At 43.3% G+C, this 26,937-nt stretch overlaps 1 protein-coding gene across 3 annotated transcripts; it reads left to right on the top strand.

The window, feature by feature from the left end:
* The first annotated feature begins 102 nt into the window (after positions 1-102).
* On the top strand, positions 103-26,816 carry DBF4 (DBF4 zinc finger). Of its 3 annotated transcripts, XM_038755964.1 has the most exons (12): positions 103-171; positions 7,804-7,982; positions 10,039-10,218; positions 14,895-14,945; positions 17,414-17,483; positions 17,612-17,688; positions 19,308-19,338; positions 19,643-19,688; positions 20,915-21,043; positions 23,083-23,185; positions 24,341-24,465; positions 25,557-26,816. In XM_038755964.1, the coding sequence occupies exons 1-12, from the start codon at positions 141-143 to the stop codon at positions 26,497-26,499; spliced, it is 1,965 nt and encodes a 654-aa protein (XP_038611892.1). In that variant the 5' UTR covers positions 103-140; the 3' UTR covers positions 26,500-26,816. The 3 variants fall into 3 exon arrangements, with proteins under 3 accessions (XP_038611892.1, XP_038611891.1, XP_038611890.1); XM_038755963.1 differs by lacking the exons at positions 103-171; positions 7,804-7,982 and having other exon boundaries at positions 10,044-10,218; positions 19,646-19,688; XM_038755962.1 differs by lacking the exons at positions 103-171; positions 7,804-7,982 and having other exon boundaries at positions 10,044-10,218; positions 19,583-19,688.
* Positions 26,817-26,937: the final 121 nt, after the last annotated feature.

Genomic DNA, 26,937 nt, shown 5'->3' with positions numbered 1-26,937 from the left:
GGCGGCGCGTGACGCCGTTCAAATCGCCAACCGCCATTGCGGGGAAGGCGTCGTCGCCTCAGCCTCAGGACCGCTCGTCGCCTCAGGACCGGCCCCGGTCCCGCCATGGACGACACGACCAGACGCTGACAACCGGCGCCATGAGGATACGCCCGGGAAGCCAGTTCCCCGGTGAGAGACCCGTCTGTCCGTCAGTCAGTCAGTCAGTCAGTCAGTCATCCATCCATCCAGTCAGTCAGTCATTCATTCAATCGTATTTATTGAGTCCCTTCTAATAATAATAATAATAATGATTCATTCATTCAGTCGTATCTATTGAGCTATTACTGTGCGCAGAGCACTGGACTAAGCGCTTGGGAAGTCATTCAGTCATCTTCCATTTGATCAATAAGTCCCCTTCTAATAATAAGAATGATTTATTCATTCATTCATTCGAATCTATTGAGCGCTTACTGTGTGCAGAGCACTGGACTAAGCGCTTGGGAAGTCATTCAGTCGTCTTCCATTCGATCAATAAGTTCCTTCTAATAATAATAATGTTCATTCATTCTTCCAGTCGTATTTATTGAGCACTTACTGTGTGCAGAGCACTGGACTAAGCGCTTGGGAAGTCATTCAGTCGTCTTCCATTCGATCAATAAGTCCCTTCTAATAATAATAATGATTTATTCATTCAGTCGTATCTATTGAGCGCTTACTGTGTGCAGAGCACTGGACTAAGCGCTTGGGAAGTCATTCAGTCGTCTTCCATTTGATCAATAAGTCCTTTCTAATAATAGTAATGATTTGTTCATTCATTGTCGTATCTATTGAGCGCTTACTGTGTGCAGATCACTGGACTAAGCGCTTGGGAAGTCTTCAGTCATCTTCCATTCGATCAATAAGTTCCTTGTAATAATAACAATGATTCATTCATTCAGTCGTATCTATTTAGCGCTTACTGTGTGCAGAGCACTGGACTAAGCGCTTGGGAAGTCATTCAGTCATCTTCCATTCGATCAATAAGTTCCTTGTAATAATAACAATGATTCATTCATTCATTCAGTCGTATCTATTTAGCGCTTACTGTGTGCAGAGCACTGGACTAAGCACTTGAGAAGTCATTCAGTCATATTCCATTCGATCAATAAGTCCCTTCTAATAATGATAATAATGATGATTCATTCATTCATTCAGTCGTATCCATTGAGCGCTTACTGTGTGCAGAGCACTGGACTAAGTGCTTGGGAAGTCATTCAGTCATCTTCCATTTGATCAATAAGTCCCTTCTAATAATAATAATGATCCATTCATTCATTCAGTCGAATCTATTGAGCACCTACTGTGTGCAGAGCACTGGACTAAGTGCTTGGGAAGTCATTCAGTCGTATCTATTGAGCGCTTACTGTGTGCAGAGCACTGGACTAAGCGCTTGGGAAGTCATTCAGTTGTCTTTCATTCGATCAATAAGTCCCTTCTAATAATAATAATGATTCATTCATTCAGTCGAATCTATTGAGCACCTACTGTGTGCAGAGCACTGGACTAAGTGCTTGGGAAGTCATTCAGTCGTATCTATTGAGCGCTTACTGTGTGCAGAGCACTGGACTAAGCGCTTGGGAAGTCATTCAGTCGTCTTTCATTCGATCAATAAGTCCCTTCTAATGATGATAGTAATGATGAATCATTCATTCAGTCGTATCTATTGAGTGCTTACTGTGTGCAGAGCACTGGACTAAGCGCTTGGGAAGTCATTCAGTCGTCTTCCATTCGATCAATAAGTCCCTTCTAATAATAATAATGATTCATTCATTCATTCGTATCTATTGAGCGCTTACTGTGTGCAGAGCACTGGACTAAGCGCTTGGGAGGTCATTCAGTCGTCTTCCATTCGATCAATAAGTCCCTTCTAATAATAACAATGATTCATTCATTCATTCAATCGTATTTCTTGAGCGCGTACTGTGAGCAGAACACTGGACTAAGCGCTTGGGAAGTCATTCAGTCGTCTTCCATTCGATCAATAAGTCCCTTCTAATAATAACAATGATTCATTCATTCATTCAATCGTATTTCTTGAGCGCGTACTGTGAGCAGAGCACTGGACTAAGCGCTTGGGAAGTCATTCAGTCGTCTTCCATTCGATCAATAAGTCCCTTCTAATAATAATAATGATTCATTCATTCATTCAATCGTATTTCTTGAGCGCGTACTGTGAGCAGCGCACTGGACTAAGCGCTTGGGAAGTCATTCAGTCGTCTTCCATTCGATCAATAAGTCCCTTCTAATAATAATAATGATTCATTCATTCAGTTGAATCTATTGAGCGCTTACTGTGTGCAGCGCACTGGACTAAGCGCTTGGGAAGTCATTCAGTCGTCTTCCATTCAATCAGTAAGTCCCTTCTAATAATAATAATGATTCGTTCATTCAGTCAGTCGTATCTATTGAGCGCTTACTGTGTGCAGAGCACTGGACTAAGCACTTGGGAAGTCATTCAGTCGTCTTCCATTCGATCAGTAAGTCCCCTTCTAAATAAGAATGATTCATTTATTCGTTCAGTCGTATCTACTGAGCACTTACTGTGTGCAGAATACTGGACTAAGCGCTTGGAAAGTCATTCAGTCATCTTCCGTTCGATCAATAAGTCCCCTTCTAATAATAAGAATGATTCATTCATCCATTCAATCGTATCTATTGAGCGCTTACTGTGTGCAGAGCACTGGACTAAGCGCGTGGGAAGTCATTCAGTCGTCTTCCATTCGATCAATAAGTCCCTTCTAATAATAACAATGATTCATTCATTCAGTCGTATTTCTTGAGCGCGTACTGTGAGCAGAGCACTGTACTAAGCGCTTGGGAAGTCATTCAGTCGTCTTCCATTCGATCAATAAGTCCCTTCTAATAATAATAATGATTCATTCATTCAGTTGAATCTATTGAGCGCTTACTGTGTGTAGAGCACTGGACTAAGCGCTTGGGAAGTCATTCAGTCATATTCCATTCGATCAATAAGTCCTTTCTAATAATAGTAATGATTCGTTCATTCATTGTCGTATCTATTGAGCGCTTACTGTGTGCAGATCACTGGACTAAGCGCTTGGGAAGTCATTCAGTCTTCCATTCGATCAGTAAGTTCCTTCTAATAATAACAATGATTCATTCATTCAATCGTATTTCTTGAGCGCTTACTGTGACCAGAGCACTGGACTAAGCGCTTGGGAAGTCAGTTGTATTCCATTCGACCAATAAGTTCCTTCTAATAATAACAATGATTCATTCATTCATTCAATCGTATTTCTTGAGCACTTACTGTGAGCGGAGCACTGGACTAAGCGCTTGGGAAGTCATTCAATCATATTCCATTCGATCAGTAAGTCCCTTATAATAATAACGATTTATTCAGCCATTCAGTCGAATCTATGGAGCGCTTACTGTGTGCAGAGCACTGGACTAAGCGCTTGGGAAGTCATTCAGTCGTCTTCCATTCGATCAATAAGTCCCTTCTAATAATGATAATAATGATGATTCATTCATTCATTCAGTCGTATCTATTGAGCACTTACTGTGTGCAGAGCACTGGACTAAACGCTTGGGAAGTCATTCAGTCATATTCCATTCGATCAATAAGTCCATTCTAATAATAATAATGATTTATTCATTCATTCAGTCGTATCTATTGAGCGCTTACTGTGTGCAGAGCACTGGACTAAGCGCTTGGGAAGTCATTCAGTCGTCTTCCATTCGATCAGTAAGTCCCTTCTAATAATAATAACGATTTATTCAGCCATTCAGTCGAATCTATGGAGCGCTTACTGTGTGCAGAGCACTGGACTAAGCGCTTGGGAAGTCATTCAGTCGTCTTCCATTCGATCAATAAGTCCCTTCTAATAATGATAATAATGATGATTCATTCATTCATTCAGTCGTATCTATTGAGCGCTTACTGTGTGCAGAGCACTGGACTAAGCGCTTGGGAAGTCATTCAGTCATATTCCATTCGATCAATAAGTCCCTTCTAATAATGATAATAATGATGATTCATTCAGTCATTCAGTCGTATCTATTGAGCACTTACTGTGTGCAGAGCACTGGACTAGGTGCTTGGGAAGTCATTCAGTCATCTTCCATTCGATCAATAAGTCCCTTCTAATAATAATAATGATTCATTCATTCATTCAGTCGAATCTATTGAGCACCTACTGTGTGCAGAGCAGTGGACTAAGTGCTTGGGAAGTCATTCAGTCGTATCTATTGAGCGCTTACTGTGTGCAGAGCACTGGACTAAGTGCTTGGGAAGTCATTGTCGTCTTCCATTCGATCAATAAGTCCCTTCTAATAATAAGAATGATTTATTCATTCAGTCGTATCTATTGAGCGCTTACCGTGTGCAGAGCACTGGACTAAGCACTTGGGAAGTCATTCAGTCATCTTCCATTCGATCAATAAGTCCCTTCTAATAATAAGAATCATTCATTCATTCATTCAGTAGTATCTGTTGAGCGCTTACTGTGTGCAGAGCACTGGACTAAGCGCTTGGGAAGTCATTGTCGTCTTTCATTCGATCAGTAAGTCCCTTCTAATAATAATAATGATGATTCATTCATTCAGTCGTATCTATTGAGCGCTTACTGTGTGCAGAGCACTGGACTAAGCGCTTGGGAAGTCATTCAGTCGTCCTCCATTCAATCAATAAGTCCCTTCTAATAATAAGAATGATTCATTCATTCAGTCGTATCTATTGAGCGCTTACTGTGTGCAGCGCACTGGACTAAGCGCTTGGGAAGTCATTGTCATCTTCCATTCGATCAATAAGTCCCTTCTAATAATAATAATGATTTATTCATTCATTCAGTCATATCTATTGAGCGCTTACTGTGTGCAGAGCACTGGACTAAGCACTTGGGAAGTCATTCATTCGTCTTCCATTCTATCAATAAGTCCCTTCTAATAATAATAATGATTCATTCATTCATTCAGTCGTATCTATTGAGCGCTTACTGTGTGCAGAGCACTGGACTAAGCGCTTGGGAAGTCATTCAGTCATATTCCATTCAATCAATAAGTCCCTTCTAATAATAATAATGATTCATTCATTCAGTCGAATCTTTTGAGCACTTACTGTGTGCAGAGCACTGGACTAAGTGCTTGGGAAGTCATTCAGTCGTATCTATTGAGCGCTTACTGTGTGCAGAGCACTGGACTAAGCGCTTGGGAAGTCATTCAGTCATCTTCTATTCGATCAATAAGTCCCTTCTAATAATACTAATGATTCATTCATTCAGTCGTATCTATTGAGCGCTTACTGTGTGCAGAGCACTGGACTAAGCTCTTGGGAAGTCATTCAGTCATATTCCTTTCGATCAATAAGTCCCTTCTAATAGTAATAATGATTCATTCATTCAGTCATATTTCTTGAGCACTTACTGTGTGCAGAGCACTGTACTAAGCGCTTGGGAAGTAGAAGTTGGCAACATCTAGAGATGGTCCCTACCCAACAGCGGGCTCACAGTCTAGAAGGGGGAGACAGACAACAAAACCAATTAACAAAATAAATAGAATAAATATGTACAAGTAAAATAAATAAGTAGAGTAATAAATACATACAGACATATATACACATACAAATACATATATATACATATATAAATGATGGCATTTATTAAGCACTTACTATGTGCCAAGCACTGTTCTAAGCGCTGGGGAGGTTACATGGTGATCAGGTTGTCCCATGGGGGGCTCACAGTCTTCCCTCATCTGTAAAATGGGGATTAACTGAGGCCCAGAGAATAATAATAATAATGATGATGGCATTTGTTAAGCGCTTACTATGTGCAAAGCACTGTTCTAAGCGCTGGGGAGGTTACAAGATGATCAGGTTGTCCCACGGGGGACTCCCAGTCTTCATCCCCATTTTACAGATGAGGGAACTGAGGCACAGAGAATAATAATAATGGTATTTGTTAAGCGCTTACTATGTGCAAAGCACTGTTCTAAGCGCTTGGGAGGTTACAAGGTGATGAGATTGTCCCTCGGGGGACTCACAGTCTTCATCCCCATTTTACAGATAAGGGAACTGAGGCCCAGAGAATAGTAATAATAATGATAATGATGGCATTTGTTAAGCGCTTACTATGTGCGAAGCACTGTTCTAAGCGCTGAGGAGGATACAAGATGATCAGATTGTCCCGCTGGAGGCTCCCAGTCTTCATCCCCGTTTTACAGATGAGGGAACTGAGGCACAGAGAAGTTAACTGGCTTGCCCAAAGTCACACAGCAGACAAGTGGTGGAGCCGGGATTCGAACCCATGACCTCTGACTCCAAAGCCCGGGCTTTTTCCACTAAGCCATGCTGCTTCATCCATCCATCATTCATTCAATCGTATTCCATTCAATAAATACGATTGAATGAATGAATGGGTGAATTTCTGGAGCACTGTCCTAAGCGCTTGGGAGAGTACACTACAACAACAGACACCTTCATGTAATCATATTTATTGAACGCTCACTGTATGCAGAGCACTGGACTAAGTGCTTGGGAGGGTATACTATAACAGACACATTCATTCACTCATTCAGTTGTGTTGAACGCTTATTTTGTGCAGAGCACTGGACTAAGCACTTGGGAGGGTACACTACAACAACAGACACATTTACTTAGCCGTATTTATTGAGCACTTACTCTGTGCAGAGCACTACTAAGCACTTGGGAGAGTACACTATAACAACAGACACATTCATTCAGTTGTATTTCTGGAGCGCTTATTGTGTGCAGAGCACTGCCCTATGCGCTTGGGAGAGTACACTATAATCAGACAATTGTACTTTCCAAGCACTTAGTACAGTGCTCTGCACACAGCACTCAATAAATAAAATTGAATGAATGAATTCATCGGTATTTAGTGAGCGTTTATTGGGTGCAAATCACTGTATTAAGGGCTTGGGAGAGGACACTAGAACAACAAACAGACACATTCATTCATTCAGTCATATTTATTGAGCGTTTACTGTGTGCAAAGCACTTTACTGAGCGCTTGGGAGAGTACGATATAACAACAAACACATTCCTGCCCATAACGAGCTCACAGTCTAGAGGAGGAGACAGACGTCAATCCACATAAATAAAGTGACAGATATGGACGCAAGTGCTTTGGGGCAGGGTGGGGGAAGACCAAAGGGAGAGCGCTCACTGTGTGCAGAGCACTGTACTAAGCACTTGGGAGCGTACAATAGAACAACAGACACAGTCTCTGCCCACAACGAGCTTACAGACCACAGTACTGTACTAAACACCCAGGAGAGTCCAATACAACAGTACTCGTTGTGGCCAGTGGACTCTGTTGTATTGTGCTCTCCCAAGCACTTAGTTCATACTAAGCACTCTGTGCATGCCATACTCTTTAGACTGAAAGCTTGTTCTGGGCAGGGGATGTGTTCACCAACTCGGTTAGGCTGTACTTTGCCAAGTGCCAAGTGCTCTGCACATAGTGAGAACTCAGTAATAGTAATAATAGTGTTAAGCGCTTACTATGTGCCAAGCACTGTTCTAAGTACACATATCATACCCTCTATACTGTACATTTGTTGTGAGCAGAGTGTCTACCAACTCTGTCATATTGGACTCTCCCAACTGCTTAGTAAGGCACTCTGCACACAGTAAGTGCTCAATAAATACCAGTTATTGATTGATTGATTGATTGATTGAAGAGAGTCTGTAGTCAAGCTCCTTGCCCATGATGAGCATACAGCGCCGTCCTTCACTTCCCGCACCCCGCCCCCGGCTCCGGGATTCCCTTCGAAGGTTTCTGTTTTGTTCCTTTCCAGCCCGCACGGTGCAAGGGAAAAATGAGAAAAACAAACCGTTTCTGAAAACGGTGAAAAATGATGCCAATAAACAAGAAAAGCTGAAGTACAAGCCACTCTGGGGGAAAGTGTTCTATCTGGATCTACCCTCGATTGGGACTGCCGAGAAACTAGAAATGGACCTTAAGGAACTGGGCGGGGTAAGTTGTCTCTTAAACGGGCCCCATTTGGGGTTAAATGTTTACTTTACATTTTAATAGCCTAATAACTAGATTGTCCTGTAGAATTTACTGCAGACGGCACCACAAGCCCTCAACCTTGGCGTTATCCTTGAGTCCTCTCTTTCATTCAATCTATCACTAAATCCTGTGGGTTTAACCTTCACAACATGGCTAAAATCCTCCCTTTCCTCTCCATCCAAACCGCTATCACGTTAACTGAGCTCTTATCCTATCCCCCCTTGATTACTTGCTGACCTCCATCTCTCCTATCTCACCTCATTCCAGTCCATACTTCATTCTGCTGCCCAGGTCATTTCTCTACAGAATCGTACAGTTCGTGATTCCCCATCCTCAAGACCTCCAGTGGTTGCCCAACCACCTCTATATCAAAAAGAAACTCCTTACCACCTAATTTCAAGCACTCAATCTCCTTGCCCCCTCACTGCCCTCTAACTACAACCCAGCCCACACACTTAGCTCCTCTGATGCCAGCCTACTCACTGTACCTCGATCACGTCTGTCTCGCCTCCGACCCCTGGCTTGGAACACCCTCCCTCTTCATATCCTCCGGACAATGACTCGCCCCACCTTCAAAGCTTTATTGAAGCCACATCTCTTCCAAGAGGCCTTCCTTGACTAAGCCCTCTTTTCCTTTTCTCCCATTCCCTTCTGGGTCACCCTGATTTGCTCCCTTTATTCACACTCTCCCCAAACCCAAAGCACTTATGGACGTATCTGTAATTTATTTTAATGTCCATCTCCCCATCCAGGCTGTAAGGTCATTGAGTGCATGGAAAGTGTCTGTTTTGCTGTTATCCTCTCTCAAGTGCCTAGCACAGTGCTTTGCGCTCAGCAAGGGCTTAAGAAATACATTTGAAGATGGCAGTTAGGGAGGGAAGAAGAGAGGGGGCAAGTGTCTTGATAAGGTGCAAAGAGACGGGGTCAGATATGCAGTTGGAGGGGGGGATTTTGAGAGAAGGCGGGAGATCTCTTCTTGAGATACTGCTGGGAAAGATGGGTGAGTTAAAAAAGGGGCAGGAGGAGGGTGGAACTGGAGAGGAGATGGGGAGATTTTAGGCAGGTCAGGCCTGATAGTTTCAATTTTTTTCAATAAAGTAGGTAGCCAGGTCAGTGGGGGCAAGGGATCCGGGGCAGGGGGTTTGAGGAGGGAATTAAATATCTGAAACAGCTGGCGAGACCTATGGGATTGGGGGTTATAATAATAAAATAATAATAAATGTCAAATATCTGAATGTATGATGATGAATGTATCTGAGCCCTTTTTGAGTCTCTTGAACATATCCGTTATTTCCCTCACGGGTCCAGAACTTTCTGTGCTTATCACTACTTTGAGGCTGTGGTAACAGAGCCCATAGGCCTAACTTTGGCTGGCTGAAGAGCAGTTTGGAATAATTTGGCTTGACCCTCCTGTCTGTGACCTTCAGGAAATGCCCCTGCATCCTGGTACCAGGGAATTTGTCAGCAAAGATTCCGTGTTCATTCAAGTCACTTCTTTGGTGATACAGCCTTCTGTATTACTATTTATCTTAAGTGCTGTCCTGTCACATCCGGTTAAGTTAGCATTCAGAAACCATGACAATGGGGCAGATATCAAAATGAGGAATAAGTGAGAAGCAACTTGGCCTAGGGAAAAGAGCAAGAACCTGAGAATCAGGGGACCTGGGATCTGTGCCGGCCCTGCCACTTGTCTGCTGTGTGATCTTGGGCAAGTCACTTCACTTCTCTGTGGCTGTTACCTCATCTGTAAAGTGGGGATTAAGAATGAGAACCCTAGGTGGAACAGGTTCTGTGTCCACCCCAGCATTTAGCACAGTGATTGGCACATAGTAAGCGCTTCACAACACCATTAAAAAAAGAGATGGCATTCAAATTTCAAGTAATTTGACAGCTTATACTTTTTGAGGTGGTCGTCACTCACAAATGAAAAGTATAATTTCCCTAGTAAAGTACTAATTCAGAGTTTGCTCTGTGGAGTTTTGTCATCTTAAAAAATATATTTTTTTTTTCATTTTAGCGAGTCGAAGAATTTCTCAGCAGAGATATCAGTTACCTCATTTCCAGTAAAAAGGAAGCAAAATTTGCCCAGATGTTTGGCCGCATTTCTCCAGTCCCAAGTCCGGAGTCTGCTTATACTGGAGGAAACAGTTCCCCTAATCCCAGCCATGATGGAAACTCAGTTAAGACTTTGGATGCGGTAAGTTTCATGCTTAAACTTAATGCTTAGGTTTCATGCTTAGAAACTGTCATGTAGAGCTTTACCCTGTGGAATGTAAATACGATTTAATAATAAATACGACTGAATTGAATCGAAACTGTCATGTGGAGCTTTGCATTGTGAAGTTCAAGCAGAACTAGAACCTAACGAGGTTGTGTCTGACTTTTTATGGCGACAAGTTTTCAAAGGATTTTTGTTTAAATTCCCTTATTCATTCATTCGTTCATTCAATCGTATTTATTGAGTGCTTACTATGTGCAGAGCACTGTACTAAGCACTTGGGAAGTACAAATCGGCAACATATAGAGACGGTCCGTACCCGGCAACGGGCTCACGGTCTAGAAGGGGGAGACAGACAACAAAACAAGACAAGTAGGCAGGTGTCAATACCATCAGAATAGATAAATAGAATTATAGCTATATACACATCATTAGTAAAATAGAGTAATAAATATGTACAAATGTACACCAGTGCTGTAGGGAGGGGAAGGGGGTAGAACAGAGGGAGGGAGTACGGGTGATGGGGTGGGGAGGAGGAGTAGAGGAAGAGAGGGGGCTCAGTCTGGGAGAATTATTTTAGAATGAGGGCATTCAATCCCAGCACGTCTTGGATCTCACCTTGATTCTGTGCCACTTTTGGGTGAAGAAGAAAACCTCCCCCTTTCCCCCGACCCCGCCACGGTGGAGGCGGAGGAGGTGGACGACATTTGTCGTGGCGACCACTGAGACTGGAGTCTTAGCTCCACCACCACCGGAGGTGTTTGACTATTTAAACCTTGCTTCAATTGTGAAAGCTGATGAACTTTTAAGAAGGACTTTTAAAAAGGAGAGGAGTTGAAAGGTGGCAGAGTCGCCTAGTACTGGGTGCTTTATTAAGAAAGAGAAGCAGCTCCACCTGATGGAAAGAGGCAGAGGGCCGGGTTCCTCTCCCAGATCTATCACTTGTCTGCTGTGTGACCTTGGGTAAGTCACTTTACGTCTCTGGGCCTCAGTTCCCTCACCTCCAATACCCGTTCTTCCTCCTACTTCGTCTGTGAGCCCCATGTTGGGACTTGATTATCTTGTATCTTCCTCAGCGCTTAGTACAGTGTTTGGCACTTTGAAGTTGGAAAAAACCACTAAACAGTCAGCCGGGCAAGCTTCTCTATCTCTAGTCACCTGTAAAGATTGAGAAGCAGCGTGGCGTAATGGATAGAGCACGGGCCTCGGAGTCAAAAGGTCATAGGTTTTAATCCTGGCTTCGTCACTTGTCTGCTTGTGTGACCTTGGGCAAGTCACTTCACTTCTTTGGGCCTCGGTTGCCTCATCTGACAAATGGGGATGAAATCTGTGAGCCCAGTGTGGAGCAGGGACTGTGTCCAACCAATATACCTCGTATCCACCCCAGAGATTAGTACGGTGCCTGGTACAATATAAGCACTTGAACAAATAATTGTCATTAATATTATTATTATTTTTATAATCATGCTTTTTATTTACTGAGTGCGATTTTGTGCTTCAGATTCCTGCAGTGATAGTTTAATGTTCCCAAATGTTTCTTGTAGTAGGATTTTATCTCATTTTTCCAGAGGTTCTGGAATAGATTCGAATTAATAACCTGTAAGTCTGTGGGAAAACATAGCTCACAGTAGGACTACTGATCATATAGTCCCAGTTTTTCATAATAATGACAACTGGCATATGTTAACTGATTTCTACATGCCAGGCACCATACTAAGCGCTGCAGGAGATAGAAGCTAGTCAGGTTAGACACAGTCCATGTTCCACTAGCCCCCTCCACCCCCCTGTTTTTTGTTTTGTTTTTAATGGTATCTAAGTCCTTACTTTATGCCAGGTACTGTTCTAAGCAGTGGGGTAGATACAAGATAATTAGGTCCGCCACAGTCCATGTCCCACTTGGGGCTCTGAGTTTTAATCCCCATTTTACAGATGGGGTAACTGAGGCCCAGAGTAGGGAAGTGATTAACCCAAATTATCCCAGCAGGCAAGTGACGAAGATGGGATTAGAACCCAAGTCCTTCGACTCCCAGGCCTGTGCTCTATCCACTAGGCTGCACTCATTTAGGAGAGTAATGCTGTTGACTCATGGGGTGTGCTTGTAGTAAGTTATTAGGACACTGCAGTAAAGATTAAAGACATGGCCGCTACCCTTAGTTAAATTCCAGTAGCTAAAGTACTCTAACATCCCCTTTCTGGGTCTCCATGTTGCCAGTATGTATTCTTCCTGAATTACAGCTGCATTTATCATTCAATCAATCCTATTTATTGAGTGCTTACTTTGAGCAGAGCACTGTACTAAGGACATGGGAGAATACAAAGCTGAATTAGCAGACGTGTTCCCTGCTTATAACGAGCTTAGAGTCTAGAGGGGGAGAAAGACATTAATATAAGTAATTTATAATATAAAGTCTAAAGGTAGCTACATAAATACTTCAGGGTTGGGGTGAATAGCAAATGTCTAAAGGTCACAGATCTAAGGAAAATGCGTAGATGACCCAGAAGAGCAAGTTGGGGAAAAGAGGGCTTAATCGGGGAAGGCCTCTTGGAGGATATGTGACCTTTATGATGTTTTGAAAGTGGAGAGAGTGGCATATATGGAGGAGGCAGGAGTTCCAGGCCAGGGGAGGATGTGGGAAAAGAGTAGGTGAATAGATGAGATTGAGGCCAAGTAAGCTGGCTCTAGAGGAGTGGAGTGTGCAGGCTGGACTGTCATAGGAGGTTTGGTGAGGTAGGATGGGGCGAGCTGATGAGTACTTTTAAAGCCAATGGTTAGGCGTTTCTATTTGATGTGGAGGTGGATGGGCAGCCACGGAGGTTCTTGAGGAGCAGGGAGACAGGCTGAAATGTTCTTGTTGATTAATGACCCATGCAGTAGAGTGAAGTATGGACTGGAGTCGGGGGAATCAGGAAGCCGGGAAGTCAGCAAGGAGGCTGATGCAGTAATCCAGGCGGTATAGGATAAGGTCTTGGATCGATGGCAGCAGTCAGGATGGAGAGGAAAGGCCGGATGGGAGCTGTGTTGTGAAGGTAGGACTGACAGGATTTGGTGACAGATTAAATATGTGAGTGAAGTGAGGCGGATGAGTCAAGGACCATACCAAAGTTACTGGCTTGTAAAAGAGGGAGGGTAATGGTATTGTCTACAGTGATGGGAAAGACAGGGAGGATAGGGTTTGAGTGGGAAGATAAGGAGTTCAGTTTGGGACATGTTTTGTTTGAGGTATTTGGGATGTCCAGGTACAGATGTCCTGAAAGCAGGAGGAAATGCGAATCTGCAGGGAAGGAGAGAGGTCAGGGCTGGAGATGTAGATTTGGGAATCATCTGCATAGAGATGGTAACTGAAACCATGGGAGCAAATAATAATAATTGTGGTATCTGTTAAGTGCTTAATACGGGTCAGGCACTGTGCTAAGCCCCGGGGTGAATACAAGCAAATAGGGTTGGACACAGGCCCTGTCCCATGTGGGGCTCACCATTTCAATACCCATTTTACACATGAGGTCAATGAGGCCCAGAGAAGTGAAGTGACTTGCCCAGGACCACACAGCAGACAAGTGGCAAAGCCGGGATCAGAACCTGTGACTTTCTGGTTCCCAGGCCTGTGCTCTATCCACTGTGCCTTGCGGGTTCCCCCAGATATATTCTCCAAGGAAGCGGGTGTAGAGGGAGAACAGAAGAGGACTTAGGGACCCCCACTGACAGAGGAAGAGCCAGCAAAAGAGATTGAGAAGAAGCAGACAGATAGGAGAAGAACCAAGAAAGGGACAGTGTCAGTGAATCCAAGGTTGGATAAAGTGTCGAAGGCAGCTGATCGGTCTCGGAGGATTGGGATACAGTAAATGCCATCAGATTTGGCTAGAAGAAGGTCAGTGGTTACCTTAGGGCTGTTTCTGTGGACTGAAGAGGGCCAAAGCCAGATTGGAGGGCACTTAGGAGAGAACTGGAGGAGAAACGGGCCGGGCGGGGAGGAAGACTCTCTCAAGAAGTTTGGAGAGAAATGGTAGGAGAGAGATGAAGTGATGACTGGAAGGAGTTGTGGGGTCACGGGAGGGTTTTTTTTAGGATAGGGGAGACATAAACATGTTTGAAAGCAGTGGGGAACAAGCCGCGGGAAAGTGAACGGTTGAAGGTGGCAGTCAAGGAGGGAAGAAAAGAGATCACTCGCAATCCCTCCCCTCCTTAAAAATCACCAGGCTTCTCACAGAAAACCCCAAATTTCCCAGCCAGTTACGTCGTCACTCTCTCAGCTGGAGCCTTCATACTTCATACTTAGCGCTGTGGTAGAGTCATTCATAGGTAGAAGACAATCAATCAGGTTGGACAGAGTCTGTCTCCCACCTGGGGCTCACAGTCTTAATTTCTATTTTGCAGATAAAGTAACTGAGAGGCACAGAGAACTTAACTGACTTGCCTGAGGTCACCCAGCAGACGGGGAATAGTTGGGTTTAGAATCACCTACCTGCAGGTGTATGTTCTTTCCACGTTTGATGAGCCCTATTTATAAACAAAACCTTATTCAAAAGATTACAAATGCCTTTGCTAGTGTGGACTATACATACTAAAGTGATTGGCAATGTGGAAATCTTGGAAAAAATACTTCCTAAAAGTTGAACAGCCTTCTCTAGAAAATATAAAACAAATTTTTCTCTTCTAGGTGTGCGTGAGCCGAGGAAAATTGCTAGTTGAAAAAGCTATCAAGGAACAGGTAAGTTGGAGAGCGAGATTTTGTTCTCGAGCGTTTAGCGGCTTTTGTCGTCACTGACTATGCCCTTCAGCAAATGCTGTCCAACCTTGGTTTCGCCCAAACCGTACTTATTTGATTCTTCTTCTTTGACTCACTGTTACCATCTTTGTAGGGGTGAAGCACTGTTCTCTCACCTCTTCTGCAGTCTCGAATTTACTCTTGCTCGCAGCACACCTCCATAAGGATAGCTCACTGGCACCTAAAATTTGATGGCTAAAATGGAATTCCTCATTTTCTTTTCTGAACCCAATCTTCCTCCTAACTTTCCCACCCCGCTCAACACTTGTACCATCCCCCCATCTCCGAAACTTGCATTCCTGCAGGGTAGTGGCAGGGGGTCCATGGGGGTCTGGGATGATGGGATAGTGATAGGCAGGAAAGGAAGAGGGTAGCTTTTTTTTTTAATAGTATTTATTAAGCACAAGCCACCTGCCAGACACTACTAAGTGCTGGGTAGATGCAGGGTAATCAGATTGGACACAGTCCCTGTCCCATATGGGGCTCACAGTCTTAATCCCAGTTTTACAGAGGAGGTAATAGAGTCCCAGTGAAGTGACTTACCCAAGGTCACACATCAGATGAGCCGGAATTAGAACCCTTGTCCTTCTGACTCCAGGCCCGGATTCTGTTCACTAGGCCACGCTCCTTCTCTGCGCTTGTCTGTCTCTTTCCCTTCCAAGTACCCAGTGTGTTCGCTTTTCCTACTTGAGGGAGTTAGGCTTCTGAGGAAGTTTTGGGTTCTGGTCCTCACATCTTGACCTGTGCTCTGCCCAGGCAAATCATGGCTTCTTCCTTCTAGCCAAAACTTGGGCCCAAAGCATGAGTTCACTCAATTCATTCATTGTCGTATTTATTGAGTGCTTACTGTGTGCAAAGCTCTGTACTAAGTGGGAAAGTACAGTCGGACAGTATAACAGACACATTCCCTGCCCACAACGAGCTTACAGTCTAAAAGGGGAGGTGGGCATTAATAGATTAATAAATTCCAGAGTTCTGGAAGAATCGGCGGCGTCCACAGGTGATATGTGGCCACCCGTCTCTCCGCAGTTCAGCTGCCACGGACATTGCTGTGGTTTACTTCTGTTAATGTCGGTCTCCCCCTCTAGATTGTCAGCTCACTGTGGGCAGGGAACGTGTTTACCAACTCTGTTCCATTGGACTCTCCCGAGTGCCTAGTTCAGTGCTCTGCGCATAGTAAGCGCTCAATAAGTACCACTGATCGATTGAAGAGCGAAAGAGGGAGTCCAGATTATCACTTCTCGTTGTGGGCAGGGAATGTTTCTGTTATATTGTTGGGTTGGACTTTTTAAAGCGCCCAAGTACAGTGCTCTTCTCACAGTAAGGGCTCAGTAAATATGAATGAATGAATGAAATACCACTATGATTATTATTATTATTATCATCATGTGGGAAATGGACTGTGGCCAACCTGATTATCTTCTATCTCTTATAGAACGGTGCCTGGCATATAATAAGGGCTTAACAAGTACCACAGTTATTATTATTTTGTGGGATATGGACTGTGTCCAACCTGATTAGCTTATATCTCTTTTAGAACAGTGTCTGGAATATAGTAAGCGCTTAAAAATACCATTTTAAAGAAGCAAAACTTGGAGAATCAGCCTTAATTGGCAGTAGCCTCCCGCCTGTCTGTCCAGGAGCAGGATCCAAGGGACTGGATTGCCTTCAGAGGCCATTGACTAAGGAGCTTATGTGTGGCTCTCATTCATTCATTGTCGTATTTAGTGAGCGCTTATTGTGTGCAAACCACTGTACTAAGCGCTTGGGAGAGTACAGTAGAACAACAAATAGACATAGTCCTGCTCACAATGAGCTCACAGTCTAGAGGGGGAGACAGGCGTTAATATAAATAAATAGATAAATGAGTATATTACAGGTATATACAAATATATGTGCTGCTTTTCTCCTGGCTACGAGCCATAACAGCGTGATCTAGTGGATAAAGAACAGGCCCAAGAATCAGAGGACCTGGGTTCTAAACTCAGCGCCACCACTTGTCTGCTGTGTGACCTTGGGCAAGTCACTTCACTTTTCCATGCCTCAAGTTACTTCATCTGTAAAATAGGGGATTGAAGCTGGGAGCCTCCTGTGGGACATGAATTGCCTCCAACCTGATTAGCTTGGATCTACCCCAGTGCTTAGCACAGTGTCTGGCCCAGGGTAAGTCTTCAGCAATACAAAAAAAAAGAGAAAGAAAAACCACCTCCAGTGGGCAGGAAGTCTGGTTGCTTGGACTATAGAATCCCAAAATTATTCCTTAGTGGGACAGGAGGCAAATGAATTAAATTATTCCTTAGTGGGACGGGAGGCAAATGAATTACTCTCTTCTCATACTTCGTTTTGGAAAGGGTTGTGTACTGTAGTTAATTGTATATAAAAAAAATATTAATTAACTTAACATTTTACAGGATTTCATTACTCCAAATAGTATATTATCAAATGCCTTATCCTGGGGAGTGAAAATTCTCCATCTTGATGGTAAGTTGTTTTTATTTTCTTTATAGTTAATTTTGAGAGTTAAGCAGATCTGTTATTTTGACTGGAAAGAAAATATTGAACTGTAAAGAAAGGCAGTTTGCTAATCACACTTTTCTCTGTTGCTAAAGATATTAAATGTTACATTGAGCAAAAGAAGAAAGAATTGTGTTTGATCAAGAAATCAAGTTCCTCTGTTAGAGAAGAGGTAAGTGAGGCATTTGGAAAAATTAAAAATAGCAAACCTGACGTTCAAGTAAGTTTGTCTGTGAGCATTTGCTTGTTTTTCAGTAACTTAGAAATTCTAGCTCTGCGCAGTTCATCAGTAGTAGTTTCTGAGCACTTTTTGCAGAAAGGTTTGGAAGAGAATAATAATTTGTAAATGTAATCCCTGCCCTCAAGAGGCTTACGGTTGTGATAATAAATTCCCAGTAGTGGGGAAGATAGGACTCCTGAAACCATCCGTACGGGAGAGCTGTTGTAAAAGTTGGTAGCATCTTTAGTAGATTAGATCTTATAGTCAAAAAAAGCATTGAACATTGCAGTTGCCCTATTTACTTTGAGTTTAGTCCATCTTGATCAATCAGGGGTATTTATTGAGTGCTCACTATGTGCAGAGCACTGTACTAGGCTCTTGGGAGAGTCCAGTACAGCCGAATTAGCAGACAGAATGCCATTTTGGGTCGTATTTGGTTTTGCCCAAAGGACTCGTGAGTCTTCTTGATTCCGTTTTCTTCCTCCTCTGTTTCCGTGTCCTTGGCCAATATGAGGCCATGGAGTAGGTTTAAGAGACATCCCTCAGACCTTTCATCGATGGAGGTTCTCGTTTGTGTCTAGCGTTGGCCAGGAGCCATGTGGTACATCCTTGGTAGTCCTCATAATAAGTAATCTATAACAGTTTGCTGGTTCCTGAATACCGCTAATCAGTGTAGTTAATCAGTCATATTTTTTGGGTACTTATCGTATGCAGAGCACTGTATTAAGCACTTGGGAGAGTACAAAATAACGTTTGTAGGCATGTTTCCTACAGACAGGAAAGACACATGAGGCCCAGAGAAGCAAAATGACTTGCCCAAGGTCACACACATCTTGATGGTGTCCTCTGCCTTTCTTCTCGATCTGACAGGCAGCAGAAGTTAGAGTTGCTTGTGTCTGACTCTGGTTTACAGCTTCTTTTTGATTCGAAGAGAGTAAGGACTAGTGGTATCATCATCATCATCAATCGTATTTATTGAGCGCTTACTATGTGCAGAGCACTGTAGTAAGCGCTTGGGAAGTACAAATTGGCAACATATAGAGACAGTCCCTACCCAACAGTGGGCTCACAGTCTAAAAGGGGGAGACAGAGAACAAAACCAAACATACTAACAAAATAAAATAAATAGAATAGATATGTACAAATAAAATAAATAAATAAATAGAGTAATAAATATGTACAAACATATATACATATGTACAGGTGCTGTGGGGAAGGGAAGGAGGTAAGATGCGGGGGATGCTGAAGAATCTAGAATTTTCCCAGCTAAAGAGATAATGAGATTCCACTAGGAAGTCTGTGTTCCAAATATCACTACATGAAGGTGGGTTCTAGGCTTCGAGAAACAACTTAGGCCAGTGACGGGGTGGCAACAGTGCCAGCGTTTAGAACAGTGCATAGCACATAGCGCTTGACAAATACCATAATTTTTATTATTATAATCCCTCACTGTTTGTAAAATCACCCTTAATTCGCCAGCACATTCCCTCTTGTTAATGGACACTGCAGCATACAGTATCTTCAAAATGAGGCTCCCGATTCTTGATGTTGTTTTTTCCTTCCCGTTACAGGTCAGACTGCCTAGTTATCGGAAAACAAAAAGTAAGTAGACTGTTCTGTTTTTATGAGAGACCTAAGCAACAATGCATATATGGGGGAATTCACATGGAAGTTCCACATACTCTTTATTGGGGGTGGAATTTTCTATTTGGCACGCGTCTTTACTCTGAGGGTTTACCCGGGGACGGTGTCCTTCTCTTGCTGCGTGAGATAGGAGCCAAACTACACCGTGAAGATAATGCAGAACTGTTATTTTCTAAAGCATCTCTGCCTAAAAATGTACCAGTTGTTTTCTGCCAGAATTTCAAGTGTTCAAATTATAAGAAAAATGTTTTCTGTGCTCAAGCAGGAAGACTCAAAAAGCCATTTGTGAAAGTGGAAGATGTGAAACGGTGAGTCGTAGCTCTGAATTGTGTATTTGAAACACACAATGAAAAACCCTGTAGATTCAGAGGAAGGCATTATATTCCAGATACTGAAAGAATTAGGAGTATTTCTAGACTCAGGGGTAGATGCTTATGTAGTAGAAATAGTATTGATTAGGAACCTACTGTGTGCAGAACACCATACTAAATGCTGGGAGAGACTACATGGCTGGGAATTAGACACTGTCCCTGCCTAAAGCTATTTTTATATGATTTTTTAACCCAAAGTGAGTTTTACAGGCACAAAATTGCATTGATTACAGAACATGTTTTTCCTTCTACCAGTCACTTAGGTGAATTCCTGAATCACTTTTCCCTGGGGAAGAACAGAAGTACCGGGAAAGGGAATGCAATATTTATATGCAAACTCACCAGTGTGGTCCAGCCAACTGTGGAAAAATTTAGCGAGAGCCAATGCTTTCACTGAAATTGGTTGGGAGAGCTCCTTCTCTTCGTAGTGTTCACCGACCCAGAAACACTATTACTACGACTTCTAGGAGGATATTTTTGGGCAGTTTTAAAAAATTTGTTTGGAAACATTGCCCCCTCTTCCCTCCGCTTTGGGGGCCCTTTTAGGGAGGGCAGTCAATTAATGGTATTTATTCAGTGCTTACTCTGTGCAGAACACCGTATTAAGTGTTTGGGAGAGTGCAGTACAATAGCGTTGATAGAAATGATCCCAGCCCACGAGAAGCTTCCGATCTAGAGGTGGAGCCCAGCATTAAAAGAGATTCCAGGTAGGGGAAATGGCAGAGAATGTGAGGATCTGAGCCTAAATCCGTGTGAGTCGACAGTAGGGATGCTGAGGCGAAGGAAAGAAGGGAAGATGCGTTATCGTCCCATCTCACGGTGACACCTTCTCTTGGAGGCAGGTTTATAAAAAAAAAAAAAATAGGTTTAACGAAGGTTTGTTCTTATGAAACCAGCTCCCTGGGTAATTCTTCATTTTTCCTCCACCTAATTTTCAGGGTTATAGCCTGAAACACTTGCCAATGCTAATGTAGTCTTTTCATTTGGAACCCAGACTTGGAGCCAAGTCGAGCAACTGGCCCAAAATAGATGAAAGGCAAGTTCCGAGTAAAATCTGTGCTTCGTAAAATTCCAAAGGCACACTTTGGTTGCTGTGCGTCACAAATTCATAAAGTTCACTTGAGCGAGAATTCAGAATTGTAATGACTTTTTTCTTCTTCTAGCCATTACAGGCCATTTTACCTTCAGTTAGCTGATACACCTCTCCTAAATTATTCCACTTCTAAGCCCTGCAGTCCATTCGATGCGGATAAAACTACTTGTGTTCAAAAGCCGACTCAAGCAAAATTGAGGTTTGTTAAAGAAATTCTTCCATAGCAAAAATGATCTGTATTAACTAGTGTACTCTACCTCCTCCTCTCTTCTTGCCCTTATCCTTTCCCTGTTTTCTGTCTTCCATCTTCTCGCCTGTGTTCCCTACTGTTGAGTTGTCTCTCTCCTTCTACCTATTCGTTTTTCTGCTCTCACCTCTTCAGTCCCTTTGATTTCTTTGCCCCCTTTCATTATGCCTCTCCATTTATCTTTCTGTTTGCCAGTTTTCCCCCTCAATGGATATTCCTCCCTGCCTGTCACTATCATCTTCGTCTCTTTCATCTATTTCTTTCATTGCCTTACTTGGATTTTGTGCGCCCCACCCTGCCCAAACACAAACACGTACACAAACACACACACACAACTCTGCCTGGCTCTCTGCCACTTTTTCAATTTTCCTCTCTGATAATTTTTTATCTGCATGAGCAGCTATAAATAGGAATGTAGGAAGAGAAGCAGCCTAGCGGATAGAGCACAGGCTTGGGAGTCAGAAGGACCTGGGTTCCAATCCCAGCTCCTCTACCTGCCTGTCGTGGGTTCTTGGGCAAGTCGCTTCACTTCTCCGCTTCAGTTCCCTCATCTGCAAAAGGGGGATTAGGACTGTGAGCTCCTTGCGGAACATGGGCTGTGTTCAACCTGATTAGCTTGTCTCTTCCCCAGTGCTTAGTACAGTGCCTGGCACACAGTAAGGACTTAGCACGTAGGACTTAGCCATTTAAAAAAATGTTTGAAAAGTACTTGACAGAAGGATAACGATAGTGTGTATCCAGCGCTTACCGTATGCCTTGCGCTGAAGTAGCTATGAGATAATATTCACTCATTCATTCAGTCTGTTTATTGTGTGCAGAGCACTGTACTAAGCGTTTGGAAAGTACAATTCAGCAACAAATAGAGACAGTCCCTACCCAACAATGGGCTCACAGTCTAGAAGGGGGAGGCAGACAAAACAAAACAAGTAGATGGGCATCAATAGCATCAAAATAGGTAAATAGAATTATAGACACATCATTAATAAAATAAATAGAATAGTAAATATGTACAAATATACACAAGTGCTGTGGGGCAGGGAAGGGGGTAGAGTAGAGGGAGGGAGTTGGGACGATGGGGAGGGGTGGAGGAGCAGAGGATAAGGGGGGTGCTCAGTCTGTGAAGGCCTCCTGGAGGAGGTGAGCTCTCATTAGGGCTTTGAAGTGGGGAAGAGAGCTAGTTTGGTGGATGTGTGGAGGGAGGGCATTCCAGGCCAGGAGAAGGACGTGGGCCAGGGGTCGACGGCGGGACGGGCGAGAACGAGGCACAGTGAGGAGGTTAGCGGCAGAGGAGCGGAGGGTGTGGGCTGGGCTGGAGAAGGAGAGAAGGAAGGTGAGGTAGGAGGAGGCGAGGTGATGGACAGCCTTGAAGCCAAGAGTGAGGAGTTTTCGCTTGATATGAAGGTTGATAGGCAACCGCTGGAGATTTTTGAGGCGGGGGGGGGGGGGGTGTGACATGCCCAGAACGTTTCTGTAGAAAGATAATCCGGGCAGCAGAGCGAGGTATAGACTGAAGCGGGGAGAGACAGGAAGTTGGGAGATCAGAAAGGAGGCTGATGCAGTAATCCCTTAATCAGATCGGACAGAGTCCTTGGCCTACTTGGGGTTCGGAGCTTAGGAGTAATTGATTAATATCGCACTCATTCACCTCATTTGAGATTCTGTGATTTCTGCCTTCTTAGTGATTAAATTTAACGGGCAGTTTTGTTCATTCAGTCGTATTTGTGGAGCGCTTACTGTGTGCGGAGCACTGTGCTAAGTGCTTGGAAAAGTGGTAAACAGCAACAAACAGGCACATTCCCTGCCCACAATGAGCTTTCAGTCTAGAGGGGGATAGGAGGGCTTTAATAGACTAGAAATGGCTCCGTATATGTTGCAAGACTTGGACAAACCATAGAAAGCAGTGCTTAGCATAACATTTTAGCCTTTTTTATAAATCTGACACTTTAAAACAGTGAACCTATTCCCATACTTTAACTGATACTCTGCTACAGAAACAAAGCAGACGGTGGACTTCTAGCTCCAGTTCCTCTGAAAGAGAAGAAAAAGAAAGGCTATTGTGAATGCTGTTTACAGAAATATGAAGATCTTCAAACTGTGAGCTTATTTTTGTTTGTGTGGTAGAAGTAGTGGTATCGCATATTCAACAATTTTAAATTTAAGGGTAATAGTACTAGTAATGGTCCTTACTGAGTACAGAAGCCTGTATGAATTAAGCTTTGCAGTCAACCACTGCATTCCATTGCTCTCTTACATTATCTTTCTCTTTCCTCAGCAAAAAGACAGCTGGGCACTGTTTTATGTGGAGTAATTTTTCATAGACTGAGATCTATTAAGTTATTCTCTTTAAACTCTAATCATTTTAGCTGGCCTATTTTATGTTACCATAAGTATTTTTATTATTATCCTATGGATTACCTCTGAATGTGCACGTCCCTTGCATGGTCATGGTATCTAGGAAGACTTAGACCTAGCAGTCTTGTCTCCTGGATGATTTGGGGCAAGTCATTTAACTTCTCTGTGCCTCAGTTACCTCATTTGTAAAATGGGGATTAAGACTGGGAGCCTCATGCGGGACAGGGACTCTGTCCAAACTGACAATCTCGCATCTACCCCAGTGCTTAGTACAGTGCCTGGCACGTAGTAAGTGCTTAGCAAATATATATATATATATTTTTAAAAAAAGACCTAGGGTAGGGTATGATAGGAAACCACCATCCTGGTTCTTAAATAGCGAAGCCTGGGACATGTAGGATTGCCTCCACTCAACTCCCTACAGTAAAAGAATATGAGCAACTGCTCAGAAATACCCTTGGGCGGCTCAGTAGAATCATCTGTAATGCCCCTTTTGTATCAAAATACAAATGGTCTTAAAAAAACTAACCTTGCAGCAATGAAACTGACAGCCTATAAACTTTGAAACCTAAGTAAATAAGTGAATTCAGTTTTAATCCATCATAGTTATTTATTGAGCGCTTCCTGTATGCAGAGTACTGTCCTGGGCACTCGGGAGAGTACAATATAACAGAGTTTGCCGACAAAGGCCCACAATAAAGTGTTTTCTCTTAGAAAACTTGGCAGAGTGACAACATTTTAACTGCCCCAACTTTAAGCGCCACGTGATTTAATCTAGCCTTTGTGTTTTCTGGGCAGGATAAAGTGCTTAGGAGAGAAAACATCCAGAGAGTGCATATTTTTTGTTTATAAAAAAAGGCCTTAATATGTCTCGTGAATGTGCTTTTTTAATTTTAGCATCTTGTAAGCGAGCAGCACCGAAAATTTGCCCAAAGTACCTGTTACCAAGTTGTCGATGATATGATATCCAAATTAGTTTACGATTTTGTGGAATTCAGAAGTGATGAACCAAGGAGGGAAAGGTAATTTTCATTCCAAGTTACCTGAATCTCTTAAAAGCATGACGTAGACAGAAATTTAGTGGTTTTGGAGCTCATTTTGGAGTTATAAATGTAGCCAAGAACTGTTTGATCATTTTTTCCAAAGAAGAGTAACCCTATCAGATTAACATTTTGGAAGCTGTTCGCTACCTTGTGGATCCAGAAATACTACTCTTAAAGACTGCCTGGAAGCAAGGCAGTAATTTTCCAGTCACCGTCTTTTTAGCTGTCCCCAGCTTCCCGTTTCCCAAACTGTTCCCTGAAGTCGTCGGAATAATAGGATACAGTGCCTGTTATTAGCCAGATTACAAGTCGGTTGAATCCAGAAGTACCCACCCCACCACCCCCCACGCACCTTTTTAGGTGTCCTGGGCAGGTCTGCAGCCTGAGAGTTGATTCAGCGGTGGGCAGTTTGCCTCCTGCCACCAATTCTGGTCAAGCCAATCCATTCTTTTAGACTGTGAGCCCACTGTTGGGTAGGGACTGTCTCTATATGTTGCCAACTTGTACTTCCCAAGTGCTTAGTACAGTGCTGTGCACACAGTAAGCGCTCCATAAATACGATTGTTGATGATGATGATGATTCTGTAGATGAGCACAGTGGGTTTGGCACCCTACGTCTTTTCTTCAAGACTCTGGTCAGGTGGAATAAAATTCTTCCGAGATGCAGCCCCCGGGGTCACTCATTTGCGTGGTCTGTCATTCTGTGAAGTAAATTTCGTAGTCGACAGTTTCTTTTCAAGGTCAACCTACTTGTGGCCCTCAGCTGTATTTACTTCCAAATGATTTTAAATGTCTTCACGGTTGAGATCGGGCCTTTCGTGGTTCGGCATGAACCCTGAAAGATTTCAGGTAATGCCAAAATACCGCTCAGTATAACAGTGATCCGTATTTAATCCCATCCCACCCTCTTGCTGCCGGGATGTAGGATTGAAAATAGTTCAGAAGGTATTTTTCTTGGTTAAATTCTGTCTCGTTGCTTAGAAACCTGTTGTGACATTTGTCTTAAACATTTCCCTTCTAAAGTTCATTCTCTCTGACTGTCTTTCTGTCTCTTTCTCCATTAATTTTAGACTACAACCGAGTCTCAAATACTTTGTCCCTACCCTCGGAAACCTCCTCAGAAAAGGTGAGGGTCAAGTAGAATCTCCAAAGGTTTTCCAGTCAGGCCTCTGGAGACCCGTTCCGGCACCCTTGAGGAAACAGGACTTTGGGGGTACAGAAGACGCACCGAGTTCTTCCGTAAAGTTTGGGGTTACGGCGGAACCTTCGAGCTCCGCGGCTAAACTCAGGGGAAATCTTGACAATAGCCAAGCTCGCCTAGTCAGAGCAGCACAGACCGCTATTGTGCCCAAATTTGTGTGGCTTCACCCCCCTGAGGAGAATCCGGCTTGTAAAGGAACCTCTTTTGAGGGTGCTGAACGGAAAGACTGTGAGAGCCTAGACAGAGGGCTCTGTGCAAGCACTGTGAATACGTCCACCTTGAACGAAAACCATCTAATCCTGTCGCAGGTGAAACGGAAATCCGGCGAGGTACTCTTTCCCGGGAAAACATCGAAGAAGACGAACCTTCATTCGAGCTTTACCCTACGCCACGTGGAGAAGAATGATTTACGAGAAGAGCGTCAGAGGCCTCCAACGGCAAGCGCGACCCCCGGCATGAGGAACCAAGACCCCGAAGAACACGGCTTCCCAAGTACGGACAGTTTGCCTTTTGAAGAGCGGTGGGAGACAGCGGAAGGGCACTTAGGAAAAAGTAAAAAGACACAGAGACAAAGAAAGATGTTGTCATCACACCGAGCCGACCAGCTTCCCAGAGCAGGAGAAAAGATTACCCTTAGTTCAAAAAATCAGTCTTTACCGGAATTATTTCAGACCAGCGAGAAGAATTCAGATTTTGGGGGTTTCACGGATTTTTCCAAAAACACTGACTCGTGTGTCTGGGAAAGAGAAAATACAAATAGTCTGGTGCCAGTGTTTCTCTCTTCTTCTACCTCCACGTTTCCTGGATTTTAGTGGTTTTACAGTTTTACAACAGTGGCTTCTGGAACAAATTGCATCACATTTTTAAAAGTATTTTTTTAACGATGATACTGGGTAAAAATTTCCTTAAAGTTTGATGTTTAAAGACACCCACCCCTCCCCACCTGCCCACCCTCAGTGTTAAAAGATTCCAGTATCTTTCATAAAGAACCGTATTACCTTTAAAAAGATAAATTTGGTTGTCAGGTGAAGGCAGTAGCCAGTTATAACGTCTTAGCTGGCAACTAAAGTGCCTATTACATAGAAAATTACATTCTAAGAGAAATGTTTCTGAATAAATGGTTAAAACCATTTTGCTCTGGAAGAATTTTACTTTGTCATTGAAAAACTCATTTTTCCTTGGAATTGCAGAAAGATTTTGAATGTCATGTGATGGCCTCACGTTCATAATTTGCACATTTTAGTGGCATT

Source organism: Tachyglossus aculeatus, chromosome 13, assembly GCF_015852505.1.
Source record: "Tachyglossus aculeatus isolate mTacAcu1 chromosome 13, mTacAcu1.pri, whole genome shotgun sequence".
Lineage (NCBI taxonomy): Eukaryota > Metazoa > Chordata > Mammalia > Monotremata > Tachyglossidae > Tachyglossus > Tachyglossus aculeatus.
The sequence above is the reverse complement of the archived record's forward strand: the minus strand, read 5'-3'. Positions and strand labels throughout refer to the sequence as shown.

What these genes read in the sequence shown, in the direction of transcription:
- DBF4 (XM_038755964.1), top strand. Translation starts at nt 141, where the DNA reads ATGAGGATACGCCCGGGAAGCCAGTTCCCCG. An exon ending in AAAAAGCTATCAAGGAACAG is followed by an intron (nt 14,946 to 17,413) that starts GTAAGTTGGAGA and finishes AACATTTTACAG; the next exon opens with GATTTCATTACTCCAAATAG. An exon ending in GATGAACCAAGGAGGGAAAG is followed by an intron (nt 24,466 to 25,556) that starts GTAATTTTCATT and finishes CATTAATTTTAG; the next exon opens with ACTACAACCGAGTCTCAAAT.